Raw genomic sequence first — 20,372 nt, 5'->3', positions numbered from 1 at the left:
AGTTAAAGGGGGACTGCTTATCCTATAGTAGTGTCACGTCCCAGAGGGTGTGCTGCTTCTGGGGTCCACAGAGATTCTGGGACAGTCTGAAGGAGCATGCATCAATAAACAGCAGCAGTAGCACAAAGGCCTGGAACTGCAAGGCTAGCCACTGTCCAAGAGAATAGAGATCCAAGAAGTTTACCAAAATGTTTTGGAGAAAGAAAATTCTAGAAGAACAAGGCCTAGGGGAATACACATCCTAATAGACTTGAGTCTGTGTAGTCTCACTATAGATGAGAATGTATAGGGAAGGCTTCAGAAAGTATAAATAACAAGATATCAACATTAGGCATCCTTTAGTTTCACATATCACAGAAAATGTCAAGACAAGCTGGATCTTCTCCAAACTGGTTCTTTTTTTTTGTTTTGTTTTTTGAGACAGTGTTTCTCTGTAGCTTTGGAGCCTGTCCTGGAACAAGCTCTTGTAGATCAGGCTGGCCTCGAACTCACAGAGATCTGCCTGCCTCTACCTCCCGAGTGCTGGGACTAAAGGCATGTGCCACCACCACCAGGCTTCCAAACTGGTTCTTAAAGAACCCAAGCCCTGATTCAGGTTTCTTACCTCCTCAATGTCCTGATCATTGAATTTATAATTGAGAGCGTCTTTAATAGATAATTCCTTTTTATTGATTTCATCTAGAGTGGGCAACTGCATGCCAGCAGAAAACATCTGGAGCAAAATGTGATAAAAAAGCTGTCAGTAAGGGGTTTAGGAAATTACATGTTTACAAACAACTGCTAGCAGTCTCGCCACTTACCGCTTCTTTCCACTTCATGAATTCACTTTCCGTGAATTCTTGGTTCGACACAAACTCTAGGCGGAACACTCGTTGGTCATTGCCGTGCCTACATAAAAAAGAGACAGCATCTCTAAGAATGTGTATGCTGACTGTGTATGTTATCTGTGTCTGTAAGTCTCAATTCTGGCTACCTTCTGAATTACCAAGGAGACATAAAAACTGTACCGCTAAAGCACCAACTCTCCTTACTAAGTCCAGACACAAAACGAACCTCCCAGGGACCATTTCAATGGGTAACCAGGACTGAGCTTACAAAACTAGCAGTGGAAACCAAGGACGCCTGGCAAGTGCTTCAGAAGTCTGTTTATCATAAAACCCCGCAGAGCCCATCAGTCTCAGCCTACACTCCTGCACAGTTCTGGGATGACCTGAAGAACAGTGATTCTACTGACCACTGCCTAGGGACTCAGTTCTGTCCTCTTAGAGATTTCTCTGGATACTAGTCCAACCAGCTCTTTTTGACTTCTTTAAATCCACAAGTATCTATGTGTGTGCCTCGGGAGGCCAGAAATAGTTAGAGGTGGTCATGAGCTACCATGGAGGTACAGAAACTAAATCCAGACCCTCTAAGAGAGCAGTAAGTACTCTTAACAGCTGAGCCATCCTCTCCAGATCTTTTTTTTTAATAACTTATTTTTATTTTATGTGCACTGGTGTTTTGCCTGCATGAATGTCTGTATGGGGGCATTGGATCCTTTGGAACAGGAGTTAGAGAGAGTGTAAGCTGCCATGTGGGTTCTGGGAATTGAATGGGGATCCTATAGAAGAGCAGTCAGTGCTCTTAACCGCTGAGTCAACTCTCCAGCCCCTCAACAAGCTCTCATTAAAACAAAACAAAACAAAACAAATTTATTAAATTTGTGTATGTGTGCTAATAACTGCAAGCAACTGTCACAGAGGACAACTTGTAAGAGTGAGTTCCCTCCTTCCACCACATGGGTTCCAGGGACTGAACTCGGGTCATCATCTTGGAGGCAAGTACCTTTATCCTTGCCAGACCCCAAACTTTAAAAAAAAAGCAAACAAGAGAGGTTGTGAGACGAGGATTAGGGAGGGCAGTGGAAAGACTGTGGTGACAAGAATTGGGCAAGTCAACAGGCATATCTGTTACTTGCTATCTGCTACATGATCCTGGCAAATTCCTTTTATACTTTCTGATATGGGATCTTGGATTGTGCATTTGTCATGTCCTTTTTCCTAATGTCAAGAAGAATGCTAGGCACAGAGTAGATCAGGTAAAGGACATTTCACTGAAGAGGAAAGTAAGTCTAGAAAGTTGACCTTACTTGTCAAAGGTGAGGCTAGTTAGAGAGTTAAGGATCAGAAGGAAGCAAGTTTCCTGACTGTCCTCAAATAAAATGTCTCTGGCTCTGGCAGGAAGGTTTCACGGACCTGGTTACTGTCGTGCTGTACACCCCAACACATTGCAGTCTTGTTCCCTTCCAGAGACAGTAACTGTTCTCTAAGAAATGCAGACCCAAGCTTCCTTTGTGCATTGTGAGGACCACACTTAGTGCTCAATGTTACCAACATCGTACTGGAGGCAATGACAGCCCAAGAAGCAGTGTGCCTGCAAAGGGAGCTAACCTCTGTATGTGTGGTGGCATACAGGTTATCCCAACCCTTGGAAGCAGAGGCAGCATTATGAGTTTGTGTCCAGCTTGGGTTATACAGCAAGGGGAGGAGGTGAGGAAGATGAGTTTGCCATGCACACCAGGCTGGCCTCGAACTTGCAGTGATCCTCCTGCTACTGCCACTGGAGTGCTAGGATTGCTGGGTATATATCTTCCTGCCTGGCTCAGGAAGTGCCTCTTACCGTAGCTGCAGCCCTTTGTTTGTTCTGGTACCACCCAGCTGGTAAACTTTGGCAGTTTCCACAACACCTGTGATCTCAGCCACCTAAGAGAAAGAACAGATACCACTAAAAAGCCTCTTCTAAAGCTCTCCACACCATTCTTTTGATGCTACCTAAACACAGAAGAGGAACCCATGGTGGCCTGTCTCATGCTTAGAATTCAGATGGCTAAGGCTGCTAAGCCTTATGCTCAGGGCCAGCAAGGTCCAGGAGAAAAGCAGTTAGTCTGGAGGGGCCCTTTATAGAGATGTCAAAGGTCAGTTCTTCTTCTCTTTTCATTGTTGCTGCGTGTGAACATGCTAGGTAAGTGACTGACATCCTTAAAAACAAAACCAAAATTTACTCTACTCATTTATTTTGTATGTGTATGCTTAAATGCAGGCATGTATGTGCCACATTATGGAGGCCAGAAGATAACTTTTGTGAGAGTTAGTTCTCTCCAACTGTGTTGGTTTCAAGGATCAAACTCAGCTGTCAGATTTGGTGACAAGTGCCTTTATGAACTGAACCATCTCACCCTGCCTGCCTCTGCCTTCTAAGTGCTAGGATTAAAGTCGTGCCCAGCCTCCCTCAGAGTCTTTTGTTTTTCAAGACAGGGTTTCTCTGTGTACCCCAGCTGTCCTGGAACTCAATTTGTAGATCAGGCTGGCCTTGAACTCACAGAGATCTGCCTGCCTGTGCCTCCCAAACGGTGGGATGAAAAGAGAGTGCCACCACCACTTGGCCCCTCAGGGTCTTAATGGCACTGGTGGGCCTAGAATTTCCTCTGAAGACTGGATGCTTATGGCAATTCTCCTGCCTCTGTCTCTCAAGTGCTAGGATTACAGGTCTGTGCTACCATACTTGGACTTTTCTGTTCTTGAGGAAGGTTCTCACTCTGTAGCCCAGGCTAGCTTCAAACTCACAGCAATCCTCAAACTAGGCTCATAAGTGCTGGAATTACAGGCGTGGGCTACTTTTTCTAGTTATAAGGGAAGCTGACTAATACAGTCAAATGGTGGCAGAAGAATAACAGATTTGTTCAGCAGCTCCCACTCCCAGTAGACAATCATTATATTTAAAATATGCAGAACTGTCCAAGGGAAGAATACCAACCCGGTAAACTGGCTTGCTATTGTGGTTTCCAATGCCAATCCGCACAAAACAGCCTGTGACCGTTTTAGCAAAGAAGGGCATGTGACACCAACGTTCTAGCTTATGCCTTGACAATCGAACTCGATTCAGTTCCTCAGGTAAGGAGACTGGCTGTGATTTTGGAGGGATTTCTTCTTTCCTATGAGAAACAAAGAAAGTCAGTATGCACAGCAAAACCACCAGAAGTTCTCAGTAACTACCCAAACAGCATGTGATCAACTTAGCAGGCGAAATAAAGGACCAGACAAGAACAGTAATGTAAAGTAGTGTGCACTGCCCTGACTGAAGCTCCAGCCCAGAAAAGAAGCTGCAGGCTAGTTGGAGGTGATGTGCAGTCACTTCCTATCTGCCAGGCCCAGAGAAAATGTCCAGTGGATGCAGCCAGAGGCAGGGAAATGAATGCAGCATCCAGGATATTGAATCAAGTCAAAGAAGCAATCCTTGTACCTATACTAAGCTTCTCTTCCAAGAACCCTCCTTTGACAGCTAATTGTAGCCATCAACTTGACGCATCTGGGAAGAGGAACACAAAATTGGGGGATTGTCTGATTTAATCAGAATGGTCTGTGGGCATGTCTATGGGGCATCTTCTTGCTGATGAACGCTGTGGAAGGGTTCAGGCCACTGTGGGCAGTGCCATTCCTGGGCAGGTAGTCCTGGGTTACATGAAAGAGCTGGCTGGACAAGAGCCAGACTGAGCAAGACATAAGCAGCATTTTTCTGTTGTTCTGTGTTAAGTTCTTTCCTTGGCTTCCCTTAACAATGGAACCTTTAACACAGAATAAACTCTTTCACCCCACGTATTCTGTTAGATGAAAATAGACACAACTCACTCTTCTTCCTCGTCAGATGATGACGTTCGGGATGAACGGTCTGATTTCTCACTGGACTTGTCATCATCTTCCTCCTCCTCATCGTCAGAGTAGACCTCACTAGTTTTCAATGGCTGTTTTTTGGCGAGGAGCTCAGCTAGAACAAAAGAGGAAACATCTACCTATGTACTCTCCACAAACAAGAAGTCGACTATCTTTCATCTTTGAAAAGAACTGGAACACAGAAAAAAAAAAAAAACCTGAGCAGACAGTCTACCCTTCCTAGACTGCTCTGTGATCACCTGAGCCATACTGAGGTAAACCACAGCTAAACACTCAAGCACCAAGATCAGGTCCCACAGACAGACCAAAAAACCCCCCAAAAGTCAGAAGGTTGTCATAAGGTGGTAGAAAGGATACCAATCACAGTGACATTCCCTAACTCTCCCCACATACTGGGGATTGAACGCAGGAACTCTTACATGCTAGGCAAGTGCTCTACCAGTGAGCAATATGTTCAGGCCCTGTTCTCTTTAAGAAAAGGCTTTCGGGCTGGAGAGATGGCTTAGAGGTTAAGAGCACTAGCTGCTCTTCCAGAGGCCCTGAGTTCAATTCCCAGCAACCACATGCCCTCTTCTGACCTTCAGGGACACATGCAGAAAGAACACTGTATATAAAACAAATAAACAAACCTTTAAAAAAAAAGGCTTTTGATGACTGTATGTATGTATGTATGTATGTATGTATGTATGTATGTATGTATGTATGTGGAGGTCAGAGGACAACATGCAGGAGTCAGGCCTCTCCTTCCATCATGTGGGTTCTAGAAATTGAACTCATAGCCTCGGGGCAAGGGGAAAATGCCTTTAACCTGCTGAGCTATTTTGCTGGCTCCCTTGTTGTCTTACTGTACTCAAGATACTTGAAGTTAGACAGGAAAGAATGAAGAAAACTCCTAATTCTCATTTCCTCTCTCCCGCCCCTTATGTGAAAGGTGCCCAAGGAGGACAAAGTGTCAGATCCCCTGGAACTGGAGTCACAGGTACTTGAGACTCTCCTGAGCTATGTGCTGGGAACAGAACTCATGTCTAATAAAAGAACAAGCACTCTTCATCACTGACCATTCTACCAGCATTGTTTGACTTTTGATATAATATTACTATGTAGTCTAGGCTATCTGTGAACTCAAAACTCTCCTGGTCAGGTGGTGGCGCACGCCTTTAATCCCAGTACTCGGGAGGCAGAGGCAGGCAGATCCTGTGAGTTCAAAGCCAGCCTGGTCTACAAAAGAGTTCCAGGACAGCCTCCAAAGCCACAGAGAAACCCTGTCTTGAAAACAAACAAACAAACAAAAACTTTTTTTAAATCACTATATTGGGCCATTATTTTCTTCCTAGACTTTAAGGAAAACTTTGTTTTGAATCTGTAGTTCTATGTAATGGCAGAAGAATGAAAGCAAACTCAATGTTCACAAATGGGAGTACCACTCAATCACTCGTGCTACCTCCATTTCGGTAAAGCTGTGAAAAATGAGTCAAAAAGGAGAGATGTGCTAGAGAGATAGTTCATGATTAAGAATTACTACTGCTCTCCCAGAGGATCTGATTAGGTTCCAGCACCCACATGAGGGGCTCAAAACTACCTCTAATTCTAGCTCCAGAGGATCTGGTACACCCTCTGGCATCCTCTGGCACATGAAGGAACATGCACACAGACATAATTTAAAAAGGAAGAGAGACACTACGACTTTCTGAGTGACAGGTGAGTTTTAAAGGGCCAGTGCAAACACTAGGCTTCTGGCTCAGTGTACTGTTTTAACTACGTAGCTGCTCAGCATGAAGGTAGTATGAACAGCATGCACACACAAATGAGTGTTGCTTTATTCTAATGAAGGTTTTACTCTTGGTGATGGAGACTGTCTTGTCAATGCTGTGAATTCCCCTGCCCGGCAATGAAATTTAATTCACGAAATGGTAGTCTTCTAGCAGCTATATCAAAGAAAGGAAGTAGAGCCTGGTGTAGTGGTCGGTAATTGTTTATACCCCCAGCTACTTGGGAGGCTGAGTCAGGAGGAAGTTGAGTTCAAGGCCAGTGTGGGTAATTTAGTAAGATCCTGTCTCGAAACAAAAAAGGCTGGGGAAGTGGCTCAAAAGGTACTTGCCATCAAGTCTGCCAAGCTGCGTTTGATCCCTAGAATTCATATGTCGAAAGGAGAGAATCAACTCTCAAAAGATGTCTTCTGAATTCCACATATATATGTGCCTCCATATATACAAACACAAAATAAATAAAAAAGTTCTCATATATATATACATGCAAGAGGGTTCTTTCTCTAGTACTTAAAAAACCCAAACAAGGGGCTAGAGAGATGGCTCAGTGGTTAAGAGCACTAGCTGCTCTTCCAGAGGTCCTGAGTTCAATTCCCAGTAATTACATGGTGGCTGACAGCCATCTATAATGGGATCTGATGCCTTCTTCCTACATGTAGTCTCTGTATGTAAATAGAACGCCATATACATAAAATAAATAAACCTTTAAAAAAAAACCCAAACAATAAAAAAATCCATCCTAAACCCCAAACCAGGAAAAACCTCCAGAATACAAAACCAACAAGGAAGAAAGGAAGGAAAGAAGGTATGTATGTATGTATGTATGTATAGTATGCTACCCACTGGTGAGTGATGGAAGACAGCATGTCTGTCAGCCTTAATGATTACAAAAAAAGAAGACAGGAACTAAACAGAGAAACAGGGGTCTGATACATCTTAAACTGGCTTTGAACTTGCTAGGTGGCCAATGACAACCTCAGATTCTATTGTATCAACTACTGCAGCCAAATGCTAGGATTAGAAGTGTATCATCATGCCTGGTTAGTATTTGCTGGAGATAAACCCAGGGCTTTGTGCACTGCTAGCAAAGTTCCTACCAACTGAGTGATACCCCATTCCCTTGTATATATATGAAATATTTAAGTGATGCTCACTATGGGAGGGGGCAAGGCATCAAGGAGAAGGATGTGGAAGCTGAATTTCCCTTAATATACCTTGTGTGATATTACGAAATACATCTTCATTCCCTTTCCTGGCACACAACTCCTAAAATCCATGGCATCTTCAAAGTGATAGTCTTTTAGTATGCTAATGAGTTGACTGGTGGCTGCAAGCCCATAGGTAGCTTCAGAACAGGGTCTGGTCCCTGGAAAGACCAAGGTAGTATTAGAGAGCTGAGACTCAGATTCTCTAGGGAGGGGAGAGGGGCTGAAGAACTAAGCAGATTACCAATGGCCAATGATTTGCTCAACTTTCCTATGTAATGAAGCCTTAAAAACAAAAACCTTCCATAGCATAGGCTCTGGAAAGCTGGGTAGCCGAACCAGGGGAAGTTCCTGGAGGGTAGCCTGTCCAAAGAGATAGGGGAGTTTCCTTGCAATGTTCCACCTATGAATCACTTCAGCTGTATCCTTTGTAATAGCCTTTATAATAAACTGACAACCTAGCTAGCCTGATGGTATATACCTGTAATTCTAGCACTCGGGAGGTGGAAACACAAGAATTACAAATTTAAGGTCAACTATGACTGCATAGTATTACAGACCCTGTCTCAAACAAACCAACAAACCTAAGCATGCCTAAAACCATTGCAACACTGTAGCAAATTAACTGAATTCAAAGGAAAGCAGGACAAGGCCCATAGTTCAGAAGCACAGATAAAAGAACCTGTGTAGCTCTGGCTGTTCTAGAACTCACTCTATACATCAGGCTGGCCTCAAACTCACAGAGATCTGCCTGTCTCTGTCTGCCGAGAGCACTACCCTGCTCAGCTCCTTACTACTTTGATTTTTCTTTTTCCATTTCTTTGATTTTAACAAAATTATTATTTTATTTCATATGTATGGCTGTTTTGTCTTCATGTACATCTATGTACCATGTGCATGCCTGGCCAGAAGATGGCACCAGAAGCGGTATTACAATGGTTGCATGCAGTCATATGGGTGTTGTGAATTGAACCCAGGGCCTCTGAAAGAGCTGTCAGTGCTCTTAACTGCTAAGCCTTCTCCCTAGCCCTAGATTTTTGATGTTATCCAAAAAACAAACTGAAAAGGCACAGAAATGGAAGGAATAATCAGTAGAATGAATATTCTTCTGCCCAGACTGTAGTCTCTTTACCTTTCTCAGAAGAAAGGGCTATTATGAGAAATAGCTAATTCCAAATCTAAAAAACAAGAGTATACGGACTGGAGGGGCTGGAGGCACTCTAAGGATGTGGCTTACTTAATATCAGAATCCACGATTGGCATGTCCAAAACCCTAGGTCCATTCCCAGCATCCTACCATTCCTAAAAGACTAAAGGCTGTGGTCAATGATAAAACACTTGCCTTAAGATGTACAAAGTCCAACCCTGACTTGGGCAGGAAAAGACAAAGAAAAGGGTATTGTGCATGATTATCCTTTGAGTCAAGCAAAAGCCATCTCTGGAGTGTAGCTTCACTCCCTTGTGAAGAGATTATCCTAGCTGGGTTTGACTTATTTACATCCCCTCAGGGAGGGGTGGTGAGAGTGTCATAAGACCCTCACCAGAATATACAGCAGATTCCTACTACCTGCTGTAACTCTGCCTTAATTGTATGAGACTTCAGGAATTGTATGAGAGTGAGGGGTGGGGGCTAGAAGAGTGGGGCTGCTCCATCTATTAAGGGAAGCCCTCATCTCTGCTGGATGTAGCTTTTGGAGAGAGGAACACTCATGGCACCGTAATATTACCTCTCCCATTGTATTGGCTATTCTGTCAACTTGACTACATCTGAAATTAAAACAGAAAAATGTCTGGGCACACCTGTGAGAGATTTTTTTTCTTAACTGGATCATATGAAGTGAGAAGATCCTTTTCTAACTGGATCTTTGAGGTGGGAAGACCCGCCTCCAATCTGGGCCATACCTTCTGCTGGAGCTTATACAAAGGTCAGAAAGAGGGAAGCCCTCTCTTTTTGCTTGCTTCCCCCCACCCTTGTTAGCAAGTCCACTCCAACACTGGCATTAGAGCCTACTTCTTTAGGATTCCCGTGTATACTGAAGACCCGCTGAGACATTTAGCCTGATAAATTGAACAATTACTGGATTCTTGAACCTTTCATACACAGGCAGCCATCATTGGATTAACTGAACCATAGTCTGCAAGTCATTCTAATGAATCCCCTGTGTGTGTGTGTGTGTGTGTGTGTGTGTGTGTGTGTGTGTACATGTGCGCACGTGCACAAATACATACATATATACACACACATAGAGAGGGAGAGAATCATTCTGTAAGTTGTTACTCTTAGAGAACCCTGACTAACACAAACATATTTGTAAGGATGCCCAATAAACTCACTGATTCTCCAGAGTAAACTCTGGTGGGATCATGCCTCCTGGAAACCTTGGGAGGAGTAAATGTTGCTTGTGCCTCTTCCTGGGAAGGAATTTTACTAACAAAGGGAAAGGGAAGGGAGAGAAGGGTTTGAAGAAAGCAGTATTGGGATCCTGTCAAGGGTCCATAACTGGTTGACTAATTGAATATGAAGAATAACAGCTGTACCAGATTAAAACAAAACATGGATAAATTCAAAGAGATATTAAAAATAAATTCCTAGCTGCGTGGTGGTGTGCACGCCTTTAATCCCAGCACTCAGAAGGCAGAGGAAGGAGGATCTCTGTGAGTTAGAGGACAGCCTGGTCTACAGACCTAGTTCTAGACCTTTAATCCTAGCACTCCAGAGGCAGAGGTAAGTGGATCTCTGAGTTTGAGGCCAGCCTGATGTACAGGGTGAGTTCCAGGACAGACAGGGCTACACAAAGAAACCCTATCTCAAAATACTAAAACATCCAGGCAGTGGTGATGTATGCCTTTAATTCTAGCACTTGGGAATCAGAGGCAGACTGATCTCTATGAGTTCAAAGCCAGCCTGGTCTACAAAGTGAGTTCTAGGACAGCCAGGGCTGTCTTACACAGAGAAACCCTGTCTCAAAAAAACAAAACAATCAAAACACCCCCCCAAAATGTTTATTTATGTGTATGTCTATATACATGTATGTGGGTGGGGTTCATGCTCCTGCTTGTGTACAGAGGTCAAGAAAGCATTAGGTTCCTCAGAACTGTAGTTTTAGGCATTTGCAAAATGCCCTGCTTGTTATAGGGTGCTGAGATCCAAACTACAGCAATTCATGATTATACAGGATACACTTTTAACCACGGAGGCCTCCTCCAGTGCTGCTACTCCACATGGATGTGTGCGTGTGCATGCATATGTTTATGGTATAGCCTTTATGTGTAGAGGCCAGAGAGATGGCTCAGCAGTTAAAAATATTTGCTACTCTCACAGGGGATCTTGGTTCAGTTCCCAGTACCCACAGGGTAGCTTGCAACTGTTTGTATCTCCAGTTTTAGGGGAGCTGATGCATTGTTAAGGTTTCCCACAGTGTGGTACTGCACACATGTGGTACAAACATACACACAGGCAAGACAGTCAGAAATATAATCTTGAAGTGACTTTAAAAATTACATTTAAATTAAAAGAAAAAAGTTTAACAGGGCATGGTGGCAAATACCTTCAATTATAGTACATGAGAGGCACAGGCAGGCAGAGGCCAGCCTAGTCTAAACAGCAAGTACCAGGCCAGCCAGGACTACAAAGGGAAACCTTATCTCAAAAATAAAAAACATGGGGCTGGAGAGATGGTTCAGCTGTTAAGAGCATTAGCTGATCTTTTAGAGGTCTAGAGTTCAATTCCCAGCAACCACATGGTGGCTCACAACTAACTATAATGAGATCTAATATCCTCTTCTGGTGTGCGTGAAGACAGAGCATCCATGTACATAAAATACATAAATAAATAAAAAGAAGTTCAAAATGAGATTTATGAGACCGAGCCAAATGGTACAATCCTGTAATCCCAGCACTCAGAAGGTAGAGGTAGGATCAGAAGTTAAGGTTATCCTTAGCTACTACTCCGTGAGTCCAAGGCCAGCATGGGCTATGAGACACTGCTTTCAGATAAAGAAAACAAAATAAGAGGGGTGTTGGTGGCACACGCCTTTAATCCTAGCACTCGGGAGGCAGAGGCAGGTGGATCTCTGTGAGTTCGAGTGAATTCCAGGACAGGCTCCAAAAAATACACCCAAGAAACAGAAAAAAAAAAAAAAAAAAGAAGAGAAGAAGAGAAAGAGGAGGAAGAGGAAGAAGAGAAGGAGGAAGAGGAAGAAGAGGAAGAGGAGGAGGAGGAGGAAGAGGAGGAAGAAGAGGAGGAGGAGGAGGAAGAGGAGGAGGAGGAGGAGGAGGAGGAGGAGGAGGAGGAGGAGGAGGAGGAGGAGGAGGAGGAGGAGGAGGAGGAGGAGGAGGAGGAGAAGAAGAAGAAGAAGAAGAAGAAGAAGAAGAAGAAGAAGAAGAAGAAGAAGAAGAAGAAGAAGAAGAAGAAGAAGACAAAACAAACCCCCAAATGAGTCCTGGAGCTGGGAATATAGCATGATGGAGAGGGCCTGACTAACATGCATGAGGCCCTGGCTTCTATCTCCAGCACCTACAAAAAGAAATAACACTGGGGCTTTTGTCTCTAGAGATGTTGAATTATTATTGTTAAAACATGGTGATGTTGGTATTCACTTCGATATTACTGAATGGAAAAAGGGAATATAGATTAACAAGAAAGACTATGAAGCCGGGCATTGGTGGCACACGCCTTTTATCCCAGCACTTGGGAGGCAGAGGCAGGCGGATCTCTGTGAGTTCGAAACCAGCCTGGTCTACAGAGCGAGTTCCAGGACAGCCTCCAAAACAATACAGAGAAACCCTGTCTCAAAAAACAAAACAAAACAAAACAACAAAAAAAAAAGACTATGAAATAAGTAGAGACTGAATAATGGGAAGATGATCATCATATTATTGCCATTATATCTGGAAGCTTCCATAAACTATAGAGCTAAAAGGGAAAACACGTCAACATTGATTTCTCCACTTACCTGTTCTGTTTTTCCGTTTCTCTCTTTCTGCTTTTAGCTCCTCCATGGCTTGAGATTTCTTATCCAGTTTCTCATCCCGCTTGGAACGCCGCTCTTTATTGTGGGAAGTTACCTGTGGAGGAATGCAGGGGTTGCCCTTTTTATTGTGTTGCTAAGATTCTCTATGACAACAGCCAACACTTTCAACCCTGCGAGTTACTGACTGTACAAACTTAAAAACCTATCTGAGCATTGTGGTCCATGACTTTAGTTCCAAGACTCAGGAGGCAGAGAGATCTCGGTAGATCTCCGAGTTCAAGACCAGTCTGGTCTACAGAGTGAGTTCCTGGACAGCCAGAGCTAAATATTAAGACCCAGTCTTAAAAACACAAAACAATACAGAAAATTGGCTAAGAGAAGGAATCCTGTGGACAAAGAGGGTGCAGAAGTAAAACTAATCCCCTTTTTACCTGCCTAATAGAAAACTTAAGAATTATCAGGCTGGGCCATCCTGGTCTACAGAGCATTCCAGGACAGGCTCCAAAGCTACACAGGGAAACCCTGTCTTTAAAAACCTAAAAATAAACAAACAAACAAATAAATGAAAAAAAAAATATCACCAGGCTGGGTGGAGTGGTGCACTCCTATAAATCCCAGCACTCAGGAGTTCAGCTTGGTCTATGTATCAAGTTCCAGGATAGCCAAGGCTACATAGCGAGACCCTATCTATCACACACAAAATAAAATAAAAAATTAATGAATTATCAGAGTGAATTCTTCCTGGAAGGCACTCTATATTATGATCCTCTTTATATGTTACTTCAAATGCAGAGGTGACACATGTCTCAGTAAACAGAATCAAGCTGGTTATCTAGGAAAGGAAGTTTATCAACTTACCCTTTAGGGATGCTCACTCTAGTGGGCTCCTATTTAGCCAGACTTGAGTGAACAAGTCCTAAGGAGTTCATCAGTGTAGTAGATGGTGAGAGAGTTCAGAGACTAATGAGACCCAGGGTGAGGATGCTGAAATTCTCTGCATTGACTAACCTAGGCTAACAGTGCTGTCTCTCACAACGCTCACCACACCCTCAGGTACACTTGCGGATGGCCTCTTACCTGAGATTCTTGAATCTGAGTCAGCTTTTTCTTTTCTTGTTCTTCTTCCTGCTTTTTCTTTTTTTCTTTCTTTTCTTTCTTTTTGGCTGTTTTTAGTTTTTTCTTAATTTCAAACCTGGTGAAAAGATATTTAGTCTTTAAAAAACAATAAAATATAAGAAGCCGGGTGGTGGCGGCGCAAGCCTTTAATCCCAGCACTCAGGAGGCGGAGGTAGGAGGATCTCTGTGAGTTCCAGGCCAGCCTGGTCTACAATAGCTAGTTCTAGGACAGCCTCCAAAGCCACAGAGAAACCCTGTCTCGAAAAACAAAACAAACAAACAAACAAACAAACAAAAGTAAAGGCCGGCTCCTATTTGGCTAGGAGACAGGAAGTAAGGAAAGGAGTAAAACATTTTACAACATGCGTCTTAAGACACACAAAAATATTTCTTGGCTTCCTGAAAGAAACTCCAATGTATCGTAAGCACATTAAAATTGTTGACAGTGTGGCTAGAGAGAAGGCTCAATAATTTAGAGCACAGTCTGCTCATCCAGTGGACCCAGGCTCCACTACCAATACCCAGCCACACGGCAGCTCACATTTGTCTGTAGCTTCAGGGAGTCTGATGCCCTCTTCTGGCTTGGGCACCAAGTATGCCTGAGGTACACAGACAGACAGGCAGAACAGCCACACATACAAACTAAACTTAAACAAACAAACAAACAAAAAAAAACCCAAAGTATTCAAAAGCATAAAGTTGGAATAGACTTGAGAGAAAATATTGAGATCAGAGTTCAAGGTCATCCTCAGGTATATAATAAGTTTGAGACCTGCTTGGGATACCTGAGACTCTGTCAATAAAGAAAAAATTGTGTATCAAACATGCAGCAGAACACACCCAAATTAACTGAAAATAGGCACCTAAATATTTGAATATCAACTTGTATAACAGCATTTTTCATAGTAGAAAAAAAGCAGGAACAACTTTAATGGTAATTGAATAAATTCACAAACTATAGTATACACTTATAATGGAATGCTAATCAGTTCTAACAAGGAATGAAATGCCAATATGTGCTACATGGATTAATTTAAAGCATGCTAAGTGAAGCTGAGCAAATGCATATACCTCTGTCCCACTAAGAGGTTGGGTGCTGAGGTGGATGGACTATTTGAGCTCAGGGTACCAGGACAACACAGCAAGATTCTGTCTCTAAAGTTTGGAAAGAGGGCTCCTCAAAGTTTAGTAGCACAGGCTGAGCTTCCAGAGGACCTGAGTTGGATTATCAGAGTACATATGGTAGCTGATAGAGATTTATAACTCTGGTTCCAAGTGATCTGATGCCCTCTTCTAGCCTTTGCAGGCCCCAGGCACACACACTGTATGTATACAGACTTACATGTAAGCAAAACATCCACATACAAAATTAAATTTTAAAAATGATTTAAAAAAAAAAAAAGGCCAGTGGGTGGTGGTAGTGCATACCTTTAATCCTAGCACTCAGGAGGCAGAGGCAGTTGAATCTCTGTGAGTTTGAAGTCACCTGATCTACAGAGTGAGTTCCAGGACACAGTCTACTGCTACACAGAGAAACCCTGTCTGGAAACACCAAAAACAAACAAACAACAAAAAACCAAAACCAAAAAAACCAAGATTAAACCTTAGGAAAACAACAAAATTAAAGCTTGAGAAAACAACACCACCAACAACAAAAGAAGAGATTTTCTCAGTGGCTATGCTGTGTTGCTCCAGAGCTAAACACATAAGCTATAGAGCACGGTGTGTTTCTGATTCTGAGTAGTTTTGTCATCACCTTCCAACATTCTTCTAGTTGCTAAAAAATGTCCCTGAATGTCAACTGCTTCTTAGGGGAAAAACTTAAACAAGGGGCTCAGTGATAGCATACTTCCCTTGCATGAGAAAAACTGTCTGGGTTTGATCCCCAGCTCCTCTCCTCCCCTAAAAAGATAAAACCCATTGTGTATGGTGACACAAGCTTTTAATCCCAGCACTCAAGAGGCAGAGGCAGGTGATCTCTGAGTTCTAGATACTAGGTTCTAGGCTATCCAGAGATACACAGTGAGACCCTGTTTCAAAAGTAAATCAATAAAAATAAAACTCATGTGAAGTTTGTGGCAAATTACTCTCAACATTTATGATATTGGATTTTTTTTGTCAAACTCTCATGATCTCCACAGTTGAGAAAATCAAACTTTTTCCTCACCCACAACTCCTTTCAAATCCTGTTTTTTTGTAATATAGGTTACCTCAAAAAGACATTCACACTGAAAACGAATGCCTAACACTTACGCTGACTGAAAGTCCAACATTCTTGTCTAGGATAACTCAACACACTTAAATATGGTCTCCAGAAGGGATAAGCAGGCTCCCTGAAGAAATGCACTAATTGCCAAGGTGCTTCAATTTTCCTTTCAAGATACTATGTAGACAGGAAAGGAAGCTAGTTCCCAAACTCTGTTACGTGAGACAAAAGCCAAATTTACTTTGATCTTTTTGGGAGGGAGAGAGAACTCTTGCCCAGAGTCTGAAGCAGCTTCTGATGAAACACTTCAGCTCACACACCAGTGCTGGTAACTGAGCCTGAGTCTTGGGGAAGCCAGCCAAGCAATTTACACTGAGCCAATCACCAGCCCAACACTTCAGCTTTTTGTTTTATTTACGACAGTTTCATTTTGGAGCAATACTCCTGCCTTGGCCTCCTAAGTGCTGGGATTACAGGCCCTTGCTACCACAATTGGCTCACATTACTTTTGCTAATTAATAAACTGACATCTAAATTCAGGAGCTGGAGAGATGACTCAGTGATTAAAAGAGCTGCTACACAACCATGAGATACAGAGTTCTGATCCCAGCATCCACATAACAAACCAGGCAGCCTACACATTTCTCTAATTCCAGCTCTAAGGGGATGGAGACAGGATGATCAGTGGAGCTTGCTTGCTTCCAGCTTCGCCAAGAAAACCAAAGTCCCAGGTTCCAGGATAAATCCTGACTTAAATGAACAAGCAGAATACAAGACACCTGACATCCTCTTCTGACTTTCATGTGCACACATAGACATGTTATACAACAAACATATACATATATATACAATATAAAAATCAAGACAAGATTTTGACTTTCTCAATAGTTTTTGTCTGGTAGAAATTAAATAAACTTACTATATATATATGTATATATATTCTTTTTTTAACTTAAACTTACTTTATTTTTCATTAAAAAAAAAAACTAAAGCCGGGCGTTGGTGGCGCACACCTTTAATCCCAGCACTCGGGAGGCAGAGGCAGGCGGATCTCTGTGAGTTCGAGACCAGCCTAGACTACCAAGTGAGTTCCAGGACAGCCTCCAAAGCCACAGAGAAACCCTGTCTCGAGAAAAAAAAAATTACAGTGAGTGGTAGTGGCACCTGCTTTTAATTCCAGCACTCAGTAGGCAGAGACCAGTCTGGTCTATAAAGTGAGTTCCAGGGCAGTCAGGGCTACAAAGAGAAACCCTGCCTCAAAAAACCATAACTAAGTAAGTAAGTAAAAAATTAATTACATTTTCTTTACTTTGTACGCTTTGTTTTTTTGAGACATGGTCTCACTATGTAGCTCTGGCTGTTCTGGAAGTCACCATGTAGACGAGGCTGGCCTCCTAAGTGCTGGGATTAACATCATGTGCCATTATATCCAATAAAAACTTGTCTCAAAATAAAAATCAAAAGAGGGACACAATTCAGTAGTAGAAATCTTGCTTAGTATGCCTGAGGCCCTAGATTCTACCACCAGAACCACAAACTAATGAAAAACCTACTGGGTAACACCTACTAGTAATGCTGACCTTGAGTAGACTCTTTGGTTTACACTGTATTAACAATCCTATTTCCAATTGTCCACTCCTATGAACAGATTCCCTTCAGTTTAGTAAGGACCGCATCTCAACCTCCCAGGATTTGAAACACTCACAGCTGAAAATGCATTATTACACCCAATCCAAATAGCCTCCCTGACTCAAGCATGCTCAGAATCTTTTAGTTTTATTTATTTATTTATTTATTTATTTATTTATTTATTTATTTATTTATTTATTTATTTTGTGGTGGGGAGAACGTACACATGCCTTGACAAAAAGTGGCAGTCAGAGAACAACTTTTGGGGGCCAGTTTTCTTCCATCACATGGCATCTGGGGATTGAACTCAGGTCATCAAACTTGGCAGCAACTGCTTTTACCCACTGAGCTGTCTTGTCAGTCCTCAAAATCTTAGTTATTGTAGTTTGGCAAAACTATCTTTCACAAAGATGAAGTGTTTGGTATCTCATGTAACTTACCAAAGATTGTAATGAATGAGAAAAATAGAATATTTATATGGTTATAGCCTCACACCACTGTGAAGCTGTAAATAACCTTAAATTGTGAACTAACTGAGCACACAGGATGGAGACAGCCTTACCTTCTCTTCAACACCTCCCTCTTTTCTATGCGGTTGAAGAGCTCCTGCTCCCTCTCCTTCTCCGTCATCTGCTCTAGTCGGGCCCTGTCTTCCTCATCTCCCATAAGATCCTCTCCATAGCCATCATGGAACTCTTCATCTTCTGACGAGGAGTCTGAATCTGAACTGGACGAGGAGCTGTTGCTGTCAGAATCTGACACTTCACCTGCAACAAAGGACCGACCTAAGTCCACACTACATTGTGGTGACCCCTCTTGGCTCTCCTGGATGAAGTGGCACGCAGCCACTTCTATTCATTTGGGGTGTCTCCTTGACCTGCCTTTGGTAAATGCAAACAGATTTAGGAAATTCAGGCTGGAAAAATAAAATACCACATCCTTTCTTTTTGAGGCAGGCAGGGTTTTGCTATGCAGCACAAGACATCTTCAAGCTCTTCCTGCTTCTGCCCCTGAGTTTTAGGTTTATAGGCCCATGACACCCACCATACTCATCTTTCAACTCAACTTTATTACTTTGAAAAAATTACAGACCTATAAACACAACCTGTAAGCCGGGCGGTGGTGGCACACGCCTTTAATCCAGCACTCGGGAGGCAGAGGCAGGCAGATCTCTACGAGTTCGAGACCAGCCTGGTTACCGAGTGAGTTCGAGGACAGGCTCCAAAACAATACAGAGAAACCCTGTCTCGAAAAACCAAAAAACAAACAAACAAACAAACAACAACCTGTAAGAATAGCACTGCATGGTGATGCACAACTCTAACCCAGCACCCAGGAGGCAGAGGCCAGCCTGGTCTACAGAACGAGTTCCAGGACAGTCAGGGCTACACAGGGAAATCCTGTCTCAAAAAACTAAGTAAAACAAACAAACAAAAGGACTAGGTTGACTTTCATACTCTTAATATTTACTTGTTAACACTGCCTATAAAACTTTACACCTCGCAGGGCGTTGGTGGCGCACGCCTTTAATCCCAGCACTCGGGAGGCAGAGGCAGGCGGATCTCTGTGAGTTCGAAGCCAGCCTAGTCTACAAAGTGAGTTCCAGGACAGCCTCCAAAGCTACAGAGAAACCCTGTCTTGAAAAACCACAAAAAAAACAAAAAAAAACAAAAAAAACAAAAAACAAACAAAAAAACACTTTACACCTCTCTCCAGTATCTTATAATGAGAATTAGCCTGTCTATTTCTTTTCTTGCTTTTTGTTTTGCTTTGCTTTGTTTTGTTTTGAGACATCGTTTCTCTGTGTAGATTTGGAGCCTGTCCTGGCATTCACTCTATAGACCAACCTGGCCTTGAACTCCTAGAACTCCACCTGACTCTGCCTCCCAAGTGCTGGGATTAGTGTTCATCACCAATGTCCAGTTTATTTCTTCTTCTTCTTTTTTTTTTTTTTTTTTTTTTTTTTGGTTTTTCGGGACAGGGTTTCTCTGTATTGTTTTGGAGGCTGTCGTGGAACTCTCTGTAGACCAGGCTTGCCTCAAACTCAGAGATCCACCTGCCTCTGCCTCCTGAGTGCTGGGATTAAAAGGTGTGTGCTACCAATGCCCAGCTATTTCTTAATTTTTGATCAACTAATTTTTTATTACATTTACTTATTTAGTGTGTGTATGCATGCATGGGCTCATGAGGACAACCTTTGGAGTCAATGATCTCCTACCCTCTGGGGTCCCAGGTATCAGAAACTCAGTTCTCAGGTTTGGAGGCAAGCATCTTGATCATCTGAGTCATCTAGCAAGCCCAATTTTGTTTTGAGCTGGAAGCTAACTATGTTGTCTAGACTGGCCCCCAAATTCTGAGTTCATGTGAGTGTAACACCTCAGCCTCCAGAGCAGCTGAGACTACAGGGGTGTACCACCAAGCTTGGATCAGTTGTGTCTTTCAATGCCATCACAGTTTTGAAGAATTGAAGCCTGCTATATCATTTAAGAGAACTCTGTGTGATGGTGAAGACTGTCAGCCTGACTAGATCTAGACAGGAGATCAGCCTCAGGCCTGCCTGTGAGGGGATATCTTTTCGTTTTGCTTTGTTTGGAGACAGGATTTCTCTGTGTAGCTTTTCAGCCTATCCTAGCACTCGCTCTGTAGACCAGGTCGGCTTCAACTCACAGAGATCCACCTGCCTCTGCCTCTTGAGTCCTGGGATTAAAGGCGTGCACCACCAACGCCGGTGTGAAGGGATGTCTTGAGTAGGTTAACCGAGGTGGGAAAA

At 42.9% G+C, this 20,372-nt stretch overlaps 1 protein-coding gene across 1 annotated transcript in view; it reads right to left on the bottom strand.

Moving 5' to 3' along the window:
* The window catches only part of Rtf1 (RTF1 homolog, Paf1/RNA polymerase II complex component), a 54,179-nt gene that overhangs the window by 7,449 nt on the left and 26,358 nt on the right, over window positions 1–20,372 (bottom strand). The window contains exons 4-11 of the mRNA XM_005064716.4: window positions 18,165–18,369; window positions 13,729–13,843; window positions 12,634–12,745; window positions 4,665–4,800; window positions 3,793–3,970; window positions 2,659–2,741; window positions 801–888; window positions 605–712 (exon numbers count right to left, since the gene is read on the bottom strand). Coding sequence (XP_005064773.1) covers window positions 605–712; window positions 801–888; window positions 2,659–2,741; window positions 3,793–3,970; window positions 4,665–4,800; window positions 12,634–12,745; window positions 13,729–13,843; window positions 18,165–18,369 — 1,025 coding nt within the window. The remainder of the gene's footprint in view (window positions 1–604; window positions 713–800; window positions 889–2,658; window positions 2,742–3,792; window positions 3,971–4,664; window positions 4,801–12,633; window positions 12,746–13,728; window positions 13,844–18,164; window positions 18,370–20,372) is intronic.

Source organism: Mesocricetus auratus, unplaced genomic scaffold, assembly GCF_017639785.1.
Source record: "Mesocricetus auratus isolate SY011 unplaced genomic scaffold, BCM_Maur_2.0 Super-Scaffold_100004, whole genome shotgun sequence".
Taxonomy (NCBI): domain Eukaryota; kingdom Metazoa; phylum Chordata; class Mammalia; order Rodentia; family Cricetidae; genus Mesocricetus; species Mesocricetus auratus.
The sequence above is the reverse complement of the archived record's forward strand: the minus strand, read 5'-3'. Positions and strand labels throughout refer to the sequence as shown.